At 36.9% G+C, this 17524-nt stretch overlaps 3 protein-coding genes across 4 annotated transcripts; 1 reads left to right on the top strand and 2 right to left on the bottom strand.

Annotated features, from left to right (window-relative positions):
* The first annotated feature begins 442 nt into the window (after positions 1–442).
* On the top strand, positions 443–4886 carry LOC145205011 (synaptotagmin-6-like). Of its 2 annotated transcripts, none has more exons than XM_080077634.1 (12): positions 443–700; positions 768–850; positions 1204–1628; positions 1732–1795; positions 1855–1929; positions 2011–2081; positions 2135–2251; positions 2314–2475; positions 2542–2700; positions 2767–2890; positions 3034–3255; positions 4576–4886. In XM_080077634.1, the coding sequence occupies exons 1-12, from the start codon at positions 537–539 to the stop codon at positions 4803–4805; spliced, it is 1896 nt and encodes a 631-aa protein (XP_079933760.1). In that variant the 5' UTR covers positions 443–536; the 3' UTR covers positions 4806–4886. The 2 variants fall into 2 exon arrangements, with proteins under 2 accessions (XP_079933760.1, XP_079933759.1); XM_080077633.1 differs by having other exon boundaries at positions 1201–1628.
* A 134-nt stretch (positions 4887–5020) lies between these two features.
* On the bottom strand, positions 5021–11233 carry LOC145205013 (outer dynein arm-docking complex subunit 3-like). The gene is made up of 13 exons (XM_080077635.1): positions 10977–11233; positions 10704–10825; positions 9871–9975; positions 8717–8869; positions 8443–8547; positions 8216–8373; positions 8059–8146; positions 7596–7742; positions 7339–7499; positions 7109–7265; positions 6874–7029; positions 6723–6807; positions 5021–5659 (listed from the first exon to the last, which is right to left on the bottom strand). The coding sequence occupies exons 1-13, from the start codon at positions 11053–11055 to the stop codon at positions 5523–5525; spliced, it is 1653 nt and encodes a 550-aa protein (XP_079933761.1). The 5' UTR covers positions 11056–11233; the 3' UTR covers positions 5021–5522.
* A 4950-nt stretch (positions 11234–16183) lies between these two features.
* LOC145204778 (uncharacterized) lies at positions 16184–17486 on the bottom strand. Its single transcript, XM_080077371.1, has 2 exons — positions 16746–17486; positions 16184–16373 (listed from the first exon to the last, which is right to left on the bottom strand). The coding sequence occupies exons 1-2, from the start codon at positions 16953–16955 to the stop codon at positions 16206–16208; spliced, it is 378 nt and encodes a 125-aa protein (XP_079933497.1). The 5' UTR covers positions 16956–17486; the 3' UTR covers positions 16184–16205.
* Between the last annotated feature and the right edge of the window lie 38 nt (positions 17487–17524).

Here is a 17524-nt window from a genome sequence, read left to right as displayed (position 1 = left end):
GTGACCAGTAGGCAGTTTGCAGAAAAGCATAGGGGTCGATCCACGTAGCATAAACATGAACAAGAAACAAAGTAGTAAGTTTATTGTCATTTTAACATTCCCAGCAATCATAACATTTAAACCCAATGTGACTCCAGTAACCCAGTAAAATCACACGTTATGCGTGTATTGGCATGTCTTACCACGCTAGGCCAACCTATTAAATTTTTATGTGTGTTCGCGCTGCTGCGGTGCAGCCTCGACGAGCGTACACGAATTTTTCATCTGCGCTCAACATTGCATGTAGTCAATTGGTACATTAAAGCTATGATTTTTCTTTCTGCTGTAGGAAAGTTACGCAATGCGTCAATATATGCTATTTATGTAGTTATCGGTGTAGTTAGTAAACTACTGAGCTTCACATATATTTATTAAGCATATAATTCCTTTATTTCAGGTTTGAAGCAAAAGGTTAAACTTTTTGTTCCAGGTATGCAGTAAAAGGGTAACTATACAGCAACAACAATTTAAATCAATGTTTGTGATCAATAACTGCAATGTCAGTAATTGCTCTGCCACCTGATCAACTTGCACTCTACATTGTCCTGCCCATCATCTCGTTCATTGTAGTAGCACTGTGTATCTGTTGTTGTTATCGGCGAAAACTGTTTTGCTTCAAGGAAAACAAAAATGATGCTTTGCTCTCCGACGATAAAGTCAGGTTGGTCAAGTTTTTGTTTTTTCTGTCGGAAAATGATATTTTGTTTGCAAACTTTGTTTGCATTTAGATTTACAGTGGATTTAAGCAAAAAGGGGAGAAAAAGGGGACAGGCGCTTAAGTTTCAAAAGCACCCCGTTACAGAAAATTCAGGTAAGAGGTATAAGTCTTCGATAATGTGGGCACATAGACTATGTTCGTCCACCATCATTTTCGATCAATACAGGTATACAGGATTGATTGTACAGCACTCGAATAAAAACAGCGACAGATGAAATGCCCGTAGTAAATATGTCACGTGTCAAATGTAAATTTACACGAGCTCGAGGATTTCTACTACACATGTATTATGGCGAGGAAATAACCGCACGCCGTTATGTCGTTACATGTAGTTTTTTTAGTGCAAAAGAGCACAAGAACGTTGAAGAACATGTATTTTAAGCAGAAGCGTGGTCGTTAATTTTATAGCCTTTTTGTTGAGTTTCAAAATGTGTTTGTTTTAGAAGCCAACGAAACTTCACAAGAGCTTGTTTATAATCCAATATCCAATCCAACATTTGTTCAAACAACTCCCGTTGGCCAAACAAAAGAGAACAGCAAAAAAACAACAGAAACAGGATTTCTAAAGCCAAGTATTGAGTTTTATAAGCAGGAAGACTCTTCGTACGGCACGACTGACGGAATAAGCAAGAGTCGCTCTCTCGAAAACAGTGGAATGAATTATTCGAGAAATCCCTCCAACAACTTACAAACACACCAATCAGTCGTCACTAACTCTGATTTGAAACCTGCAACAAGTTTTAATGAAGCTCAACACTTACAGTCGTCATCGGAACAAACGTTGGTCGTGCCATTAACCAGCCAATCAAGTCCTGCATTTCCCTCATATTCTAGTTCGTTTGAGTTGAAAAAGGTGGAACTTTCATATCAGGTACCATTCAAAATTACTTACATGGTACAACAAATGTTGCTTTGACAAACAAATATTGGATGTAAACTATTTGCAACACAAGGTAACTAGACAATTTCAACAGGTAATACCTGAAGAAATACAGGCAGGGAGCAGTGAAATGGAAACTCAACATCGTGAATCTACAGGTGAGACTATTTATAGTTTTGTAATGTATTAGTACTTTTTTTCTGTGTCTTTGCTATAGATATGGTTGATGGGCTCCATTTTTCGCCAACTATGGCATCGCCACCAAAATCACCATCATTTCATCAAACAATTGGTAATTATAATTTATCGAGACTTTTGCTGTTGTTTTATTTCATACTTTTATGACTTTTTTAAATATATTGGAATATTGCAGCTGGATCCCGCAGACGCAGTTCAATGCAAATGCCAATCGACATGAGGCAAATAGATCCCAAGATGTACAAGGTGGGTTAGTTTTATTTAGGTTAATTTGTTTAATAAAATCATTGCAAATCCAGTTTCAGAAGGAGCGAAACCCAAGCCTTGAGTTGGACCCAAGCGAAGACAAACCCATGTTACATTTTTCTTTGGAACACAATCTGGAATTAGAAGTATTAACAGTGAAAGTGATTCAGGTATAAAGGTTCTGTAACACAGTGCAAACCTGGTAAAGATGACATCGATCATTTACATGCAGGCAAGGAACCTTCAAGTGCAGGATTTTAGTGGAACAACAGACCCTTACGTAACAGTTTGTCTGTTACCTGGAAATCCAAGAAAAAGCAGGGTTCATCGCAAAACGACAAATCCCGAATTTGAGGAAACATTCGTGTTCCGAATTGAAACAGAAGAAATTGCAGTACATGGCATATTATTAAATTTGTGCAAAGTGTTTTGGCTCTACTTGACATATTTCTTTTTGTAGAGCAAAACACTGGAAATACGATCGTATGATTTTGATCAATTTTCAAGGGATGAGTGTACAGGTCTAATAAAAATTGATCTTTCAGCGATCGACTTTCAAATGACTAGAATTGTTGATTTATGGAAACCGTTTGAAACAAGCGAAGTTCGCTTACCATCGGTAAATACGTCCAATGTGACTTAAAAATGGCACATAATCATCAACTAACTGGTGTGATTTAAGCAGGACAACAATCGTTGCGGTGATCTTATGCTTGCTCTTTCTTATCTGCCAAGCGCAGAAAAACTTACTATTGCTGTGCAAAAAGCAAGATACCTACAATCGCCAGAAGGAAAAAAAAATCTACCAGGTATAAGCGTGACCTTTTAGAGTAGTTTTCGTATACTTACAATCACCTTACCAGTTTGTCAGAGTTTTGACATATTATTTCACAAATCACATTTTTTTCAAATCATCTGTTGTTTATACATTTAAACCTATTGTTGTGTTCAGATGCCTATGTGAAAGTGTGTGTTCTAAAGGCTGGACAAAGAATAAAGAAAAAGAAAACATCCGTCATTTCTTCCTCCAACAATCCAGTGTTCAATCAAGCCTTAACTTTTAACTTGTCAAACGACATAATCCAGTCTAGCGACATCCGTGTCATCTGCTTCGTAGTTCATGAATTTAAGTTGGGTCACAACAGTTACCTCGGGCAGGTTGAACTTGGACCAGGTAAAAACAACAACTATTTATTTCTTTAATTCGTGCTAGAGCATTTAATACAGTGGTTCCCAAACTTTTTCATTATTTATTTCGAGGGCTCGCGATCCTTAAGCTGGAATGTGTATTTCAGAAAAACGAAAGTTGATTGCAGGATTTTCGCTAGTTATGCAAAATTGCGCATAATAATGATCTAAACCACCAGGGGTGGCAACATACGGCCCGCGGGCCGGATGTCCTACTTTAACGGTTTCATTTGTTTCCACACGTATAGCCTAGTTTAGGGGTGGGGAACCTGCGGCCTTTTAGGGCACTAAGTGCGGCCTTCGATGGCAAAATACATTTTTAAGATGTTGATATAACCGACTGCACCAGGCGCTGAAAAAAATAGACAGAAACGTATTTTTGATTTTATTGCAGATTATTTTTTGATTAGTTCCAGGGCAGCGGTTTTCAAACAAGACCCATGGTCCCATAGTGGTACATAAAGCGATTTCCATAGGACTACCAAAAACTCCAGGTTCAGCAATTTCTAGGTTAAATAAATCCTGAATGTTGTAGTGAAGATGAAAATGTAGTGAGGAACTTTAATTAGCTTGGACCGTAAGTCCTACAAACTACGAGGAAATAGCAAAACGACCATTCTGTAAGTCAAAAAGTTTGAACATCACTGTCCTTGGCCTGGGAAATAGTCTATGCGGCCTACACGAGTGTCGATAAATCGTTTGGTAGCCTTCATAAACAAAAAGGTTCCCCAACCCTGGTTAGGTGGTCAAAAATCCGTTTTAAATCACTGGATAAATACGCGATTAATGTATCGATTCAGGAATCCGGCCCGCCAAGTACTTCATTTTCCCATATCAGGCCCGCCGAATGGAGAAGTTGCCCGCCCCTGATCTAAACACAGCTTGTGACATTACAGACAAGACAAAAAGCAGTACGATTGTGCGCGAACAATTGCATTTTTGATAGTTGTCATTTAATAAAGGCTATTGTTTAGCAACGGAGACAGTCGATTTCTCAATTCTCTTGATTTAAACTTATTCAGTGGCACAAACTGACGCTAAATAAGATCATAGAATTACTTTACCCGCCTTGCGGTCCCCCCAAAATTGCCTCACGGACCCCTAAAGGACCGCGGACCCCAGTTTGGGAACCGCTGATTTAATACAAACATTCAGAACATTGCCTTTGTGTGCCAAAAATATTTGGAAATAACCTCACTTATATGATAACGTCGATAGACACCGAGTCCATTTTAGCCCCAATAAAAGCTCGGTCTGTCTGCATTTGTTAGTTGCCATACTAAGAAGAAAACAAACGCTTTTTTAGTTTCCAGCGATGATGAAGAACGCAACCACTGGAAGGAAATGCTTTCACAGGCTGCAAACAAACCGTTGGCAAGATGGCATAGTTTAAAACCTCCAACGGCCCAAGACGAAGACTCTTCAGTATCGGCAAGATCAGGACGAAGAAAATCTGTAGCGATTGCTATTGCCCAAGCTGAAAAGTTGCATGTTGACATAACTAGCACACCACTTGAGCGAAGATCATTTAGCTAAAAATATTTGGTTTTTATTTTGCTGTGAAATTTTGCTACGTGTTTTTATTTTTGTGTCAATAAATTTTTTCAGCTTTGAGTACAACACCGATTTCATTACTGTCAAACAAAGGATACCGTTAAGTGTTTTCCCCGGGACTATACAAGTGATATGTCAATGTTTTTAATCGGCGGCTGATCTTGCCTTATTTGGAACCACTATGTATGCAGACTTCACAAGTGCAATACAACGTTTAATATTGTAACCACATACCGCCACTTTTTCAAATCAATTCAATAAAGGTTTTATTTTGATAATTTACAAGACAATTGATGCATTTAACTTAAAATTCTAAAGCTCAAAAAGTTCAAATTCCAAATCCAATTAAATATTTGGTGCTCACACCAATATTCTAAACAAACCACTCATCACATCTAGCCAAATTCAACATTACATAAAACATGAAAAAAATCATGTAAAATATCTTTAAATAAACAATTCAAATCAAGCTTATTTAAACACAACATTGACTACAACAGTGCGTTAATACAATGCAATAACATCTGCTTTAACTCTGTGTTTGTTTAGATGCCAGGTTTGTCATTACCATAAAGAACATATTTACGGATATTTCGTGGTATCGTAATCAGTATAAAAAGCTAATGTACAGTGTCAAGCAAAACCAAACATCGACCACCTGCTTTTCCCCAAACTGGGATTAGCTTTGCATTTCAGCCCCTACATCTTTCCTCCCTTCTTTTTTCTTGGCCGACTTCGCCCTTTCTTCATTTTCGAATCGATGATCATTTGCGATCTTCTCTTTAAGTCCACGCGGGTCGGTGCCGATGTGTCGTCATCGCCGCTTTCGTCATCATCTGGGTGAAGGTAAAACATAAATTTACACATTCCGTCTGAAAACTTACAACTTTGTTATTACATGTGTTTGTTGCATTTTGCTTAATTTGTTGTAAAAGTGGAAGTAGAAGTTGGCATATTTTTGTTTGTGAGGCAAGATTCATGTTTACCAAATCAGGCTCTCTACTCGTGTGTGTGACGACGTATTAAACCTTCAAATCTGTCTTTTTTCTTCTTCTGGAATGTATGTTAACGGCATCATTTCAATAATCAAAACAGTTGTATCTAGAAACGTACCGAGTGTTCGGCCGAATCGACCATTTTTACAAAGATTCGGTTTCGGCCGAATCGCAACCAATTAATCGACCGAAACCGAATCTTTATAAGAATTGCCGATTGTATGTGTTGTAATTAATATAGCGAAAAACTTGGGGCTAGCTGAAACGGTCTAAAGTAGCTTTTGCAATGCCCTCACTCAGTGTTTTTTTAAGGTGTTTTGGGGGACCGAAACGGTCCCCCAAATTTCTCCAGCGGTTTCCCAAAATTTGGACTTGCAACTACAGTAGAAAAGTAATGGTTGTTTCTCGCTATGTCTTGTCGATAATACGAATATAGCCTACGATCAATGTGATTGTGCACTGCCAGTAGCCTAATAAATAATTCGTTTAAGCAAATATGGCTATTTTTTGGTATTTAAATGAAACACTTGCAGTCTCTTAAAACTACTTAGCGGTCACCCAAACCAAACCTTAAAAAAAACCTGCCCTCACTGTAAAACTTCATTAATCTGTTTCATCAAGGGTTTTTTTTTCAAAAGCTGCACCAAGTAACGTTAAGGTACAGATAATTGCTATTATTCGCATATAAGCGCTAACAATAGTTTCCAGGCTCTAAAAAATCTCATTGATGTAAATCATAAAGGCCAAAACGCTTCACTTTTGCTTTGAAAATATTGAAAGGATAAAAAATAAAACAACTAGAAATAAATTAAAACTAGAAGTGATATGCAAAACAACCCACGTTCATATCTTAAGGTCATAAATCAAACTCTACAAAACTAAAAATATAAACAATAAACATCACCTTCATATGCATCATGTTTGTGGGTGGCTGGAAGTGGGATTCTTACATTGTAAGAAGGAAGTTTGTTTTCTATGCTGGAATGAAACTTAAAAAAAATGAACTTTTTAACATATGCTTCATATTTATTTTGATAACTTTCAATTTAGCAAACCTCTTCCTCTTCCATTTGCCGCAGAATATCTAACAATTCCCGACCATCCAGATCTTCCAGGAGTTTGAGTAGTTTCTCCTCTGATACAGACAACAAATCAAGAACATACTCATCAGAGGATGGTGACAAATGGGCTGTCGGAACATGGCTTTTAGTCTAAAAGAATTGTTTAAAATAAATAATTGATAAATTATTACTTTCATGTAAATTGGCCGTTTCAGTAAAAAAAACTTACAACTTTAAGATGCTGAAGTTTATCAGCAAGATGTTCCACTCCCGCTTTTACACTGACAAGAACATGACTTGCCCGTTCCAATTTTTCAGAAGCTTCATCTCTTCTCACTTCTTGTTCTTTTAAGTGCTGCTCAAACTCTTCAAGCATTTTTTGACCACTGTGTAGTAAATCCACAATGATACAACAGAAAGAAGCTATGACATGAAGAGAAATAGTCTGTCAGACAATACCTGGATAGCTTTGCCTCCCCAGAATATTTCATTTCCTCATATTCCTGTTGCAACTTAAATTTGTCTTCCTGCAATCTTTCAAGTTGCTTATTGTTTTCTTTCTTTAAATCATCAAGATGGTGTTGGGTATCACCTTGTGATTTAAACCTAGCAACAACTTCCTGAAAATAATATTTCGTTTTAAATGCATGTTTCAGTAATGTTAAATGAAGATTTTACTTTACACCCATTTTGTGGTGATTTTTATTTTTACTTACCTGTGTCCCTGAAACACCGGTAGCTTCTTTGATGCGAAGGAAGGCCTCTTCATAGCTAGTAATTTTTCTTTCCTGCTCTTCCTCTGTCAGCATTGGCCTACTTCCATCCTGACCCAAGTCTTGATCTTGCAAAGCAGCTCGTTGCAGCTGCCATATTGCCATGTTATTAATTTGAGCATTTTTCTTGTTTACTTTTTAAACTGAGTCATATTATAGTGTCAATTTGTTTTATCTCGGAGAACTTTTGAAGGTAGCATTAATTTAATGTCACCATTTCCAAATGGAATTAATCTAAGTTATGCTTCGGGCCATAGTTTCAAACATACCCCTGCTTCATTTCAAGGAAATGGCAAGATTACATGCATATCTTAGGATTTGACACCCCAAGTGAAATGAACATTAGGGTCATGTTGGATCCACTGCTATGTATGACATGTAATAGTGAAGCACAGAGCAAAGTTACCCTTCTTTCCACCCTCTCAGCATGAGCTTTCTTTTCTTCTGCCTGAGTTTTTAGTTCCGCAAGTGCCAATTCCCGTTCCTTTCTTTCTCTAAATTTATTAGCAATGTACAAAAACTACACCAATCATTTTGTTAAAACAATCATGACAATTTGTTACCTATACACAATGTCTTCATGTCTTGCCAATTCTTCCTTTGCATCATCTCTGGCCACTTGTGCATCAGCATACATTGATTTTACCTCAACTAATTCTTGTCTGGTTTTAAGTATCTCCACTTCTTGTAGATCAAGTTGATTGTGAAAAGTGAGGCTCTCCTAGTAGAAGTAAAAGGCAAATCAAACATATTTTAACCTTAATTTATATAATCTATAAGTTTTATGTACTTGTTGCAAATGTGATTTGATTTTTTCATACACTTTGCTGATGTGTTCTGCTTCTTGACACTTCAACCTAGCCTTATCCAGTCTGTTTTCCAGCTGGCGTAAGTGCTTGAAAAATAACAATTTAAAAAGTAATTTTATGATGTTCAGAAAGCACTTGAATAACAAGTAACCAGCAGTTAATAATAATTGATAAATTTATTTTTTTGCTTTGTTAAACATGAGTTGGAGTCCTTTTTTAATAAATTTACTTTTAATATGAAACAAAACAACAAACTTGTGCTGAATCACTCTCTCCCTTATCCATCTCCACAGCAGCTGAGGCATCTTTTAGCATTTGATCATGTTGAGTTTGAAGTTCATGGAGCTTCTTTCGTTTAGCTTCTGTTGTAGACTTCAGTGCATTTAAACGCTTCTTGTTATCACAAACCTTAACAAAAATGGAATTTCAAAGATAAAGTAACAAAAAATATTATAAATACTAAAAGGGTGGCTTAGCACATTTAGTCATTGCACATACACTATGACCTATTTTGAAACGCTAATATATTCCCCACACTTGTTTTATATTGGGTCCCACATTTTCCACTGTTTTTTATAACCTTACTTTATTTCTGCAAGCAGAAACTCATGGGTCCCCACACATGCAAATTTGTAAATAACGCATTTAAAGTGGTAACCAAAACATTTGGTGCTGTAAGTCAAAGACAGTGATTGGCACTATGCTCAATTAACCATACTATGTAAATTTTTGTAGGTACAAGGTGAAACACAACAATTGCCCCCTATGATTGGCAAACTCTAGAAGCTGTCCGAATTCCATTGCTAAAAAATTCACCCATCTAGGTGGCTAGTGGGGTAACGGATGGAGGGTTCTACACCCAAACTAATAAAATACCAAACCACAATGACCAAACTGCCATTCCTGAAAAACTTTTTCACAATTTGCCAATATTTAAATTTATGACTACTAGCGGTGTTTTGAGCGGCAACCGTTAATTCTTTGGAAGTCATAAGGATGTTAACATCCCATCTGTACAAACAGCAACCATGTTATCGAAGTAGATCACAAACAGAAGTAACATAATCATGTTCAGTTTCCTTTTTTAGACTATTACACAACAGGATCTTTTCGTTGTGGTACCCAGCACCAAATAAAATGTATGAAAAAGGTGTAGCTTTTGGGGGTTGGTGGGGTGAATACTAGTGTTATCAAGCCAAACATAATATACAGCAAATCTACATGACTATATCTACCACCTGTAAAAGTTTCACCCCAACTCATCAAACATATCATGGCAAAAGAGTGTGGACAAAAGGAAGGGAAGAAAAAAAAGTAAAAAAAACAAACAAAAGAAGTAAACTCAAAATGTGTTCCCTTCAGGATAGGATACCCATAATTAGCTTTAGAAAACAGTGTTATTATTGTACCTTTTGGTCTACAATAGACAAGGCCATTTTCCCAGTTTTGTTTCGAAGAGCAGCTCTCTCCACATGACGTCCTTGAAAGGCTTGATCAATAACTTTATCATCTCCCTAACAGAAATAACAGGTTGAGTTTGAGAAGAAAGATATGTTGTATTCTCTATACAGGTACAGGTAATATATATGTAAAAATATCTTTCCAAACAGATACATACAAATATCGAGAGCATCATATGTCATAAAACATAAAAAAAACACAATGTACCAACAAATCAGGTTAATCAGGAATCCTGTTCTTCTAGAACAGAACTGTAAATTCCAAACCAGGGGTCGGCAACCTTTCAGTCGACGCATGCCAATTTACTTGTTGTTTCCGTGTGTTAATGACCTCAAATGCCAACGTTTGGCAGGCGTGCCAGGGGTTGCTGACCCCTGTTCCAAACCTTGTCCATTATTTGTTTGAAAAAAATCTAGTTACTTGCAATCCACCTAATCAGAAATTTTGGACAAACGAAATGAGTTTAAACAAATATTTTGAAGTACCAAACTTTTATGGAAAAGTTTTTTTTTTCTGGACTACCAAAGAGAACTATGCATATTTCCACAGAATAATGTCATAGCAATATTGCATCAGCTAAGGAAGTGTAAATTTGCAACTATGTCAAAAATGTGTACTGTCAATACAGTATCTAAATGATTAACAGTTTCAGCTAATGAGAGCAAAAGTAATTTACAGGATTTGTCTTTTTCAAAACTGAAGTCTGCTTTACAAAAACTATAACAGTTTGCACATATGTTTAGCTTCATAACTTGTTGAAGTACTTTTATTTTGCACTTACAGCTAAAACATCAGCCAAACTCTTGTGCAAACTTTTGTTTTCCTGCCTCATTTGAGAAATGATGTCACGGTTCTTTTTGATTGACCATTGTGAACTCTCATAATATGCTTTGCGATCACCCTCTGTAGAATTTTTGATTTATATTTTAAAGTTTTTTATAAAAAGCAGCTTAGACATTATCGACATAATAATAACCTCAAAATACTACGTCCTTAGTTACACATTAGTTTAAAATTTATTGATCAAAATATTCAATCAATATAAACCACTCACCTAAAAGCTGTATCTTTTTAGCTATTTCTGATATCTGCTCTTGAATAGGAGGTTTATGCATTTCACTTAATACAGGCATTTTGCCACGTTAGCTTCCCTAAAAAAATGCTCTTTATGTAGTTTTACTTGCTGTATCCGAGAAAATAGCAGCGGCAAAAGAGTAAACAAAATCTTTTACAAATAAACAAAACGACTTGGCCCGGTTGTTCTCCAGGAATCAACCAGTTTTTTGTCAACAGTCAACACTACGAACACGACTAGACTGTTGCTAGGCAACACAGCGCGAGCAAAGATACGACCCATAGACATCATAGACATTTTTTATTTTCGGTGTCAATGCAACAAACGGTTATTGTCGGTCAAACTGAACATTTTTGATAGTCGGCCATATTGAAGAATGAATTAGTACATTCAAATGCGACTATTCAGTGAGATTCGATATAAAGTGTGTGTGAAGCGCCTTAATTAGCTCTTATAATAAGCGGTTCGTATGTGTCGTATAATTTCACAACAATCGGTCCGCTTGAACTTTCAAAATCGACCTCTATACAAATATTCCGAGTTTACACATCTTTACGGCTTATAATAAAAATATATGTTTTCACATTACGTTCTTATTCTAAGGCAGGGGTGGGGAACCTGCGGCCCGCTTGCCTTTTGAAAGTGGCCCGCGTCACAATTTTGTGAAAGTACAGCATAAAACGTAGCATAAAAAAACAATAATAAAATGTTTATGTACAAATATTTACTTGAAAAGACTTCGACGTTTCTTCATTTGACGCCAAACTTATTAAAATTGCCACACGTTCAACCACTTGCTGTATTTGTGACGTAACAGTCACTCGATTGTCTTTTCTTCCAGTAACCATTTGCCACGTGGTGTTAGTTTTAAATGGAGCTAGGGTGTTCCAGAAAGAATAGACAAATTTTAGTCGAATTAGGTGATAAAGCCTTGTTTGTTGCAAACAAGTAACAGCAAAGAAAAAATCAAATCTGGAGCGATGAAATTTTAAATCACTTGTGTGCTTAGGGTATTATTACACGGAATTTGAACATTACACGGAATTTGAACATAAAAAATTATTGGCCCGCCCGAAAATGTTGTGCAATTCATGCGGCCCGCAGTACTAAGTAGGTTCCCCACCCCTGTTCTAAGGCATAGGTGGGCAACCTTTTTGCATGCGCGGGCCAAAAAGTAGCGATATATTGCGGCGGCGGGCCGCAACGATGATCATGCAACAACATAGTAGTGCTAGGCAAAGTCAAACACACAATGATTTGGTCTTTGTACGTAACAATTCCTATTCTTAGTAATAAACTAATAACTATGAACGTGTAATGTAACAACACTTTGGCATAAAAATGGGCTTTGACACATACATTCCGTCCTGCCGATCAAAATAAAATACGTGTCGCGGGCCGCTCCAAAGTTGCTCGCGGGCCGTAGGTTGCCCACCCCTGTTCTAAGGGATTCATCTATGTCTTATTTTTAATGGGCTACAGCAGTGGTCGGCAACCGCCGGTCAGCGGCCCGGTACCGGTCCGCGAGATGTTTCTTGTACCGGGCCGTATACGTTTTTAGACCAGATACTTTAAAACATTTTGCCCATGTACTCCGGGGATGATGAACTAATTTAGTCGTTTTCATTGCTGAATATTTGTAGTTTTTTGAAGGCCAGTCCGCGATAAAATTTCAGTTTCAAAACGGTCCGCAGTGCAAAAAGGGTTACCGACCCCTGGGCTACAGTATTCTTATTTTAAAGTTCCTTAGGGTGCGTCAAAGGTTAAATAATACGTTTCTGTCTATTTTTCAGCGCCTGATACAGTCTGTAATTTCAACATCCTAAAAATGTATTTTGACATACAAAGCCGCACAAGTTACAAGTCAAATATTTACGTTTTAAATCTATAAACACTGACACCTTGCGGATATTTGTCACTTAGCTCCAGGGGCGGCTCGTGCTAGGGTGCTGCGGAGCTGCAGCACCCCCTAGATATTTTCACCTAATATTCCTACCACAATAATACAGATAACTTTCATGATACTTATTTTTTTATTCCTAAGTATAATTTTTATAAGTATAATTTCCGCCTTGATCGGCATTTTTTTCATTTAAAAAAAAAATTTGTGGCATTAATATGTTATCTATGGTGGAACTGCAGCTCCAGTTTCATGACGAATCGTGACGTTTCATGACGTTTTGCACTTGTGCGCATGCGCACTTGGAAAAGCTACATGCCGGGCGAAATAGGCGACTGGGTGCTGCGGTTCGTGCAGCTCCACCAATCACGCAGCGTGTGAACCGGCCGCTGTAGTTGTGTTGTCTGTTCCGGGTCTATATTGTGCTCCAAAACCAAACCCGTTTGCTATATTCTAAGTTCGACAGTGAGTACAGTGAAACGATTTTTTTGACATGTTTTAATTTATTTGTTTGAAGGTTAGTCGTGAATTTTTAAGATGACTGTAAGTGGGCTTCGGTTTTTGCAGTTATCATTGAATTAGAAAGTGTATCTACCACCTTGAAAAAGAAAAAGGTCATCTAACACTTGCAGGAATAAGCAACCACAAGAACTACTCACACTGTGAAGTTAAATGCCTCACTGAAATTCAGGTAATATTAAATGCAGAACAAACAACTGCACAAGCAACAGGAATTTTGAAATACCTTAGTGATGACAACACAAGCAACAGGAATTTTGAAATACCTTAGTGATGACAATTTCAAGTTTTGGTTTCTTAACACACCATGTGGACAGTATTTGTAACCAAGTGCAATCTTGTGTATTGATATAATGGAAATGTTATGTTTCTTTAAACAGTAGCTCCTAAATTGCTTCACAGGAAATGTTTCTTAAGAATGAACATTCTACAGGGGAGATAGTAGTGACCACCAAACATATCTTGTTGTTAGAAAAGTTACTGAAAAAAGGAAAAGCCAGTTAGCCAGCAATTTCCATGAGTCTCTCAAAGGCAAAACGGTTCTTGAAAAGGATGTCAACACTGAAAAGGATGCAAACTTTTCTAAGGAACACCATTATTTCCAAAAAGACTTGCAGTGATAGCACTAAATAGAAGAAAAAAAACAGTTTCTTGGTTGTCATTTGGAAATCAAGGAAGAAGCTATCTATTATTTTGCTTAAACTATACCTTTATGATTCATTTTGGTTGTAAAATAGAAGTACAAGGTTTAATAATATGTTTTAAATTTAAGTGAGAGTGTTGTAATTTTCAGAGCTTGCAGAGTTTTGTACTTCAAAAAAGGAATTATAAGCTATTTGCCACCAAATAATGCAGCAAGTTTAGCAGTTAAGAAACTTACAAACAATTACTAGTTGTACACAAAAATTAAGAAAAGATGTTGAATAAACAAGTTCTGACACAAATGTAATGTGGTTGTTGAATTTGTCAGTTATGATACAAATTAAAAGCTTTATGGCTATTTTTTTGTGTGGCAATTATAATCTGTGACGTGTAATAGAATATGTTGAAAATGCTGATTGTGGGTATAAGGTACTTAAATGATACATGACCATATTAATGACTGAATAGCAAGTGTGTTAGTTAGTAGTCATTGTTATAACCAGTTTTACTTAAATATTGTCCACTTGAAATACTTCGACCTTTTTCGACTCATTTATTAATAATTTTTTTCTTTATACTGTTGTTGTGTTTTACCGTATTTACAACCGCTTTGTTTCGAGTCTGTGTCACGTGTGTTTTTGTGCCACATTATTACTGCATGTTATTGAGTTTGGCCCGTCGCTGTGCAAGTAAACAAAATTCCCCAATGATACCGTCTGCTGTTTACACCCGTGTACATTATTGCGTAACAACCATTACGTCACAATGGAGTTGCTAATTAAGATTTGTATTACTTGTTTTTCTACACAAAACAATGACTAGAAAACTAGAAATGTGGCTTTTCTATATTTTGTCAACTTATATTTGTTCGATAAAGGCTAAAAATTGGAGCAGCGCCCCCAGAAATTTTAGGCACGAGCCGCCACTGCTTAGCTCAAAAGTCATGTGACGTCACCTCGTACCAACATTGTTTGGAACTTTGGAGCGTGTTTGTAGTCGGTGGTTGTATAACATTTTGCGACGCCAATTACGTTAGTCAGTTTAGGTTAGGGTTGCCATACGTCAGGATTTTTCCTGACATGTCAGGGAATTTAGTGTTTAAATCTGCGTCAGGGAGAAATGTTAAAATGTACTTAAAAGTCAGAACTTTAAGAGAACAAAATATATGCTATAAAATTAATGTACCAACCGAAAAAGTTTCTAGTAGTTAGCTGCAATCGCGTCTATACCATGAAGCGTAAAAGAGGTAAACTGGCGGCGCGCATGTTAACGCACAAGCTAACTGTTTCGTTTTGCAGTGTTTGTGCGCGCGTAACAATACCTGTTTGTTACTAGTTGTCTAACTATACGCGTTAAATACACAAATAAAAATTCACGGCTCAAGAAAACAAAGCATTCGATGATACGTGTGAACGTGTGAAGTTTCATTTGCTTTAACTGTGTATCTAATATGCAAGGAACTAACTAACAACATAAAGTCGAATGCCGTAGGACAGAAAAGCGTTTTCACAGTGGCATTTTATTCCAAATTTAAAAAGGTGACTCCCAGTGTTTTGTTTTTTTCTATGTGAAATTGGCCCGAACGGTTTTTAGAGTGGTAAAGGTTTGCGACTCCTAATACATGTGCTTATTGTTTTAAGGATAGTAAGAGTACTGAGCTTAGCCTAATAAACTTAACAAAACAGAAGCCTCAAAGAAAGTTAATTGGCAAGGATCAGAGTATCGTATCTAACGTTTTCTCGTGTCGCCGTCCGTGTGACTTTCGAATATTCAAAATTTATTCCGTAATAGAAGTGTTTGGATCGCAAAATTATTAACGCATCGGTTCTCAAACTAGGGTCCGGGGTCCTTTGAGGCAGCGGTCGGCAACCGCCGGTCCGCGGTCCGGTACCGGTCCGCGAGGAGTTCGTTACCGGGCCGTATACTTTTTCAGTTTAAATGCTATAAAACATTTTCCATGTATGCTGGGGATGATAAACTAATTTTGGCGTTTTTGTTGCTAAATATTTGTAGTTTTTTGAAGACCGGTCCGCGATAAAATTTCACTTTCAAAACCGGTCCGCAGTGCAAAAAAGGTTGCCGACCCCTGCTTATATTTAAACATGTACATCAAATAACATCAAATATTTTAAACATGTTTTGAAATGCTACCTTCTTGGCTGAACAAAAGGAGAAATAAACTCCAAAATATTAAATATTGGCCAAACTGCTGTATGTGATGCTGCTGCACCACTTTTAAAACTTTCTTCCAACTTCCTTTTCTCTCTCACATATTTGTCTCTAATCGATTTCCATCTAGACCAGTGGTGGCCAACCTATGGCGCATGCGCCAAACGTGGCGCATTGCATGATTAGAAAGGGCGCATTGCCTTCTTTTGATAATCATGAAAATCAAATTAATAAACTAATAAATAAATAAAGTAAGCCAGCCCTATTAATTATATATATATATAGTTTATCAGAGTTATTTTTTTACTTAATAGTTCTTATTACTATCCTTCTCATGCAAAAGTTGTTTCTTTCTCTTTCTCTTTCTCTCTATATACAAGAAGTAGTCATAGAAGGTGGGGTTACGAGACATTTATGGCGCATCCAACACAGTATGTTAAAAAGTTGGCGAATGGTATGTAGAAGGTTAGCCACCCCTGATCTAGACATACATTGCTTTACTCTGTCAGAGTCTAGAAAATAAATTTTATCTGTATTTTTCCAAAAGTTTGCGGCTCAGTGAACCTACAAATGAGTTTTATCATACCCTGAATATTAAAAGCCTTTGCAATCTCCTCCCAACTTTTCTCCCGTTTTTTTCTATCACGATATGAATGAAGTGTAATATTATATAAATTTGGGTATTTTTCAACTTCCAAAATAAACTGTTCGTCTTGAACTAAATCCATATTACCTGTATATCAAAAGATGATCAGTAGTTACATTAAAGACACTTGACACAAACCAATCGACAGTACACAAAGCTGGCAGTCATCAGGCGCACAAGGCGACAGGCGCAAATTTTTGGGCTACTCTAAAATACGCAATCTACGCAATCTACGCAATCTACGCAAACTATACGCAATCTACTAAAAAAATTTAACTAAGATGTTGACGGTTAGGGCTATTAGGGTCAGGGTGAGGGTTTGTGATACAAATAACTTTATAATTTAATTTCAGATGCCTTTCAGGTCTAATTTTCTCACAAGTGTTAACATGCGGTACCATACAGTGTTTAGTACCACTCTCAACACATATTAAGCCCAAACTGGACATCTAAAACTAAATTATAGTGTTATTTTTATTATAAACCCTCACCCAGACCCTAAAAGCCCTAACCGTCAACATTTTTAAAAGTTGCATACGTTTTATAAGTAGATTGCGTACAGATTGCGTAGATTGCGTAGATTGCGTAGATTGCGTATTTTAGAGGAGCCCCAAATTTTTCGCTCATCACGCGTAGGAAGATTACGACGCG

This window comes from Phallusia mammillata, chromosome 8 (genome assembly GCF_965637545.1).
Source record: "Phallusia mammillata chromosome 8, kaPhaMamm4.hap1.1, whole genome shotgun sequence".
Taxonomy (NCBI): Eukaryota; Metazoa; Chordata; class Ascidiacea; order Phlebobranchia; family Ascidiidae; genus Phallusia; species Phallusia mammillata.
Note: the sequence above shows the minus strand (reverse complement) of the source record. Positions and strands in the feature narration are given on the sequence as shown.

Excerpts from the sequence above, each read along its gene's own strand:
- LOC145205011 (XM_080077633.1), top strand. The coding sequence starts at position 537 with ATGTCAGTAATTGCTCTGCCACCTGATCAACTTGCACTCTACATTGTC. Across the intron at positions 851-1,200 it reads CCCCGTTACAGAAAATTCAG|AAGCCAACGAAACTTCACAA; the intron begins GTAAGAGGTATA and ends TGTTTGTTTTAG. Across the intron at positions 1,930-2,010 it reads ATCATTTCATCAAACAATTG|CTGGATCCCGCAGACGCAGT; the intron begins GTAATTATAATT and ends GGAATATTGCAG.
- LOC145205013 (XM_080077635.1), bottom strand. The coding sequence starts at position 11,055 with ATGCCTGTATTAAGTGAAATGCATAAACCTCCTATTCAAGAGCAGATA. Across the intron at positions 7,500-7,595 it reads CCGGTGTTTCAGGGACACAG|GAAGTTGTTGCTAGGTTTAA; the intron begins GTAAGTAAAAAT and ends TATTATTTTCAG. Across the intron at positions 7,266-7,338 it reads GGGGAGGCAAAGCTATCCAG|TGGTCAAAAAATGCTTGAAG; the intron begins GTATTGTCTGAC and ends TTTACTACACAG.
- LOC145204778 (XM_080077371.1), bottom strand. The coding sequence starts at position 16,955 with ATGGATTTAGTTCAAGACGAACAGTTTATTTTGGAAGTTGAAAAATAC. Across the intron at positions 16,374-16,745 it reads AAATACAGATAAAATTTATT|GTTGGCCACCACTGGTCTAG; the intron begins TTCTAGACTCTG and ends CATGCGCCATAG.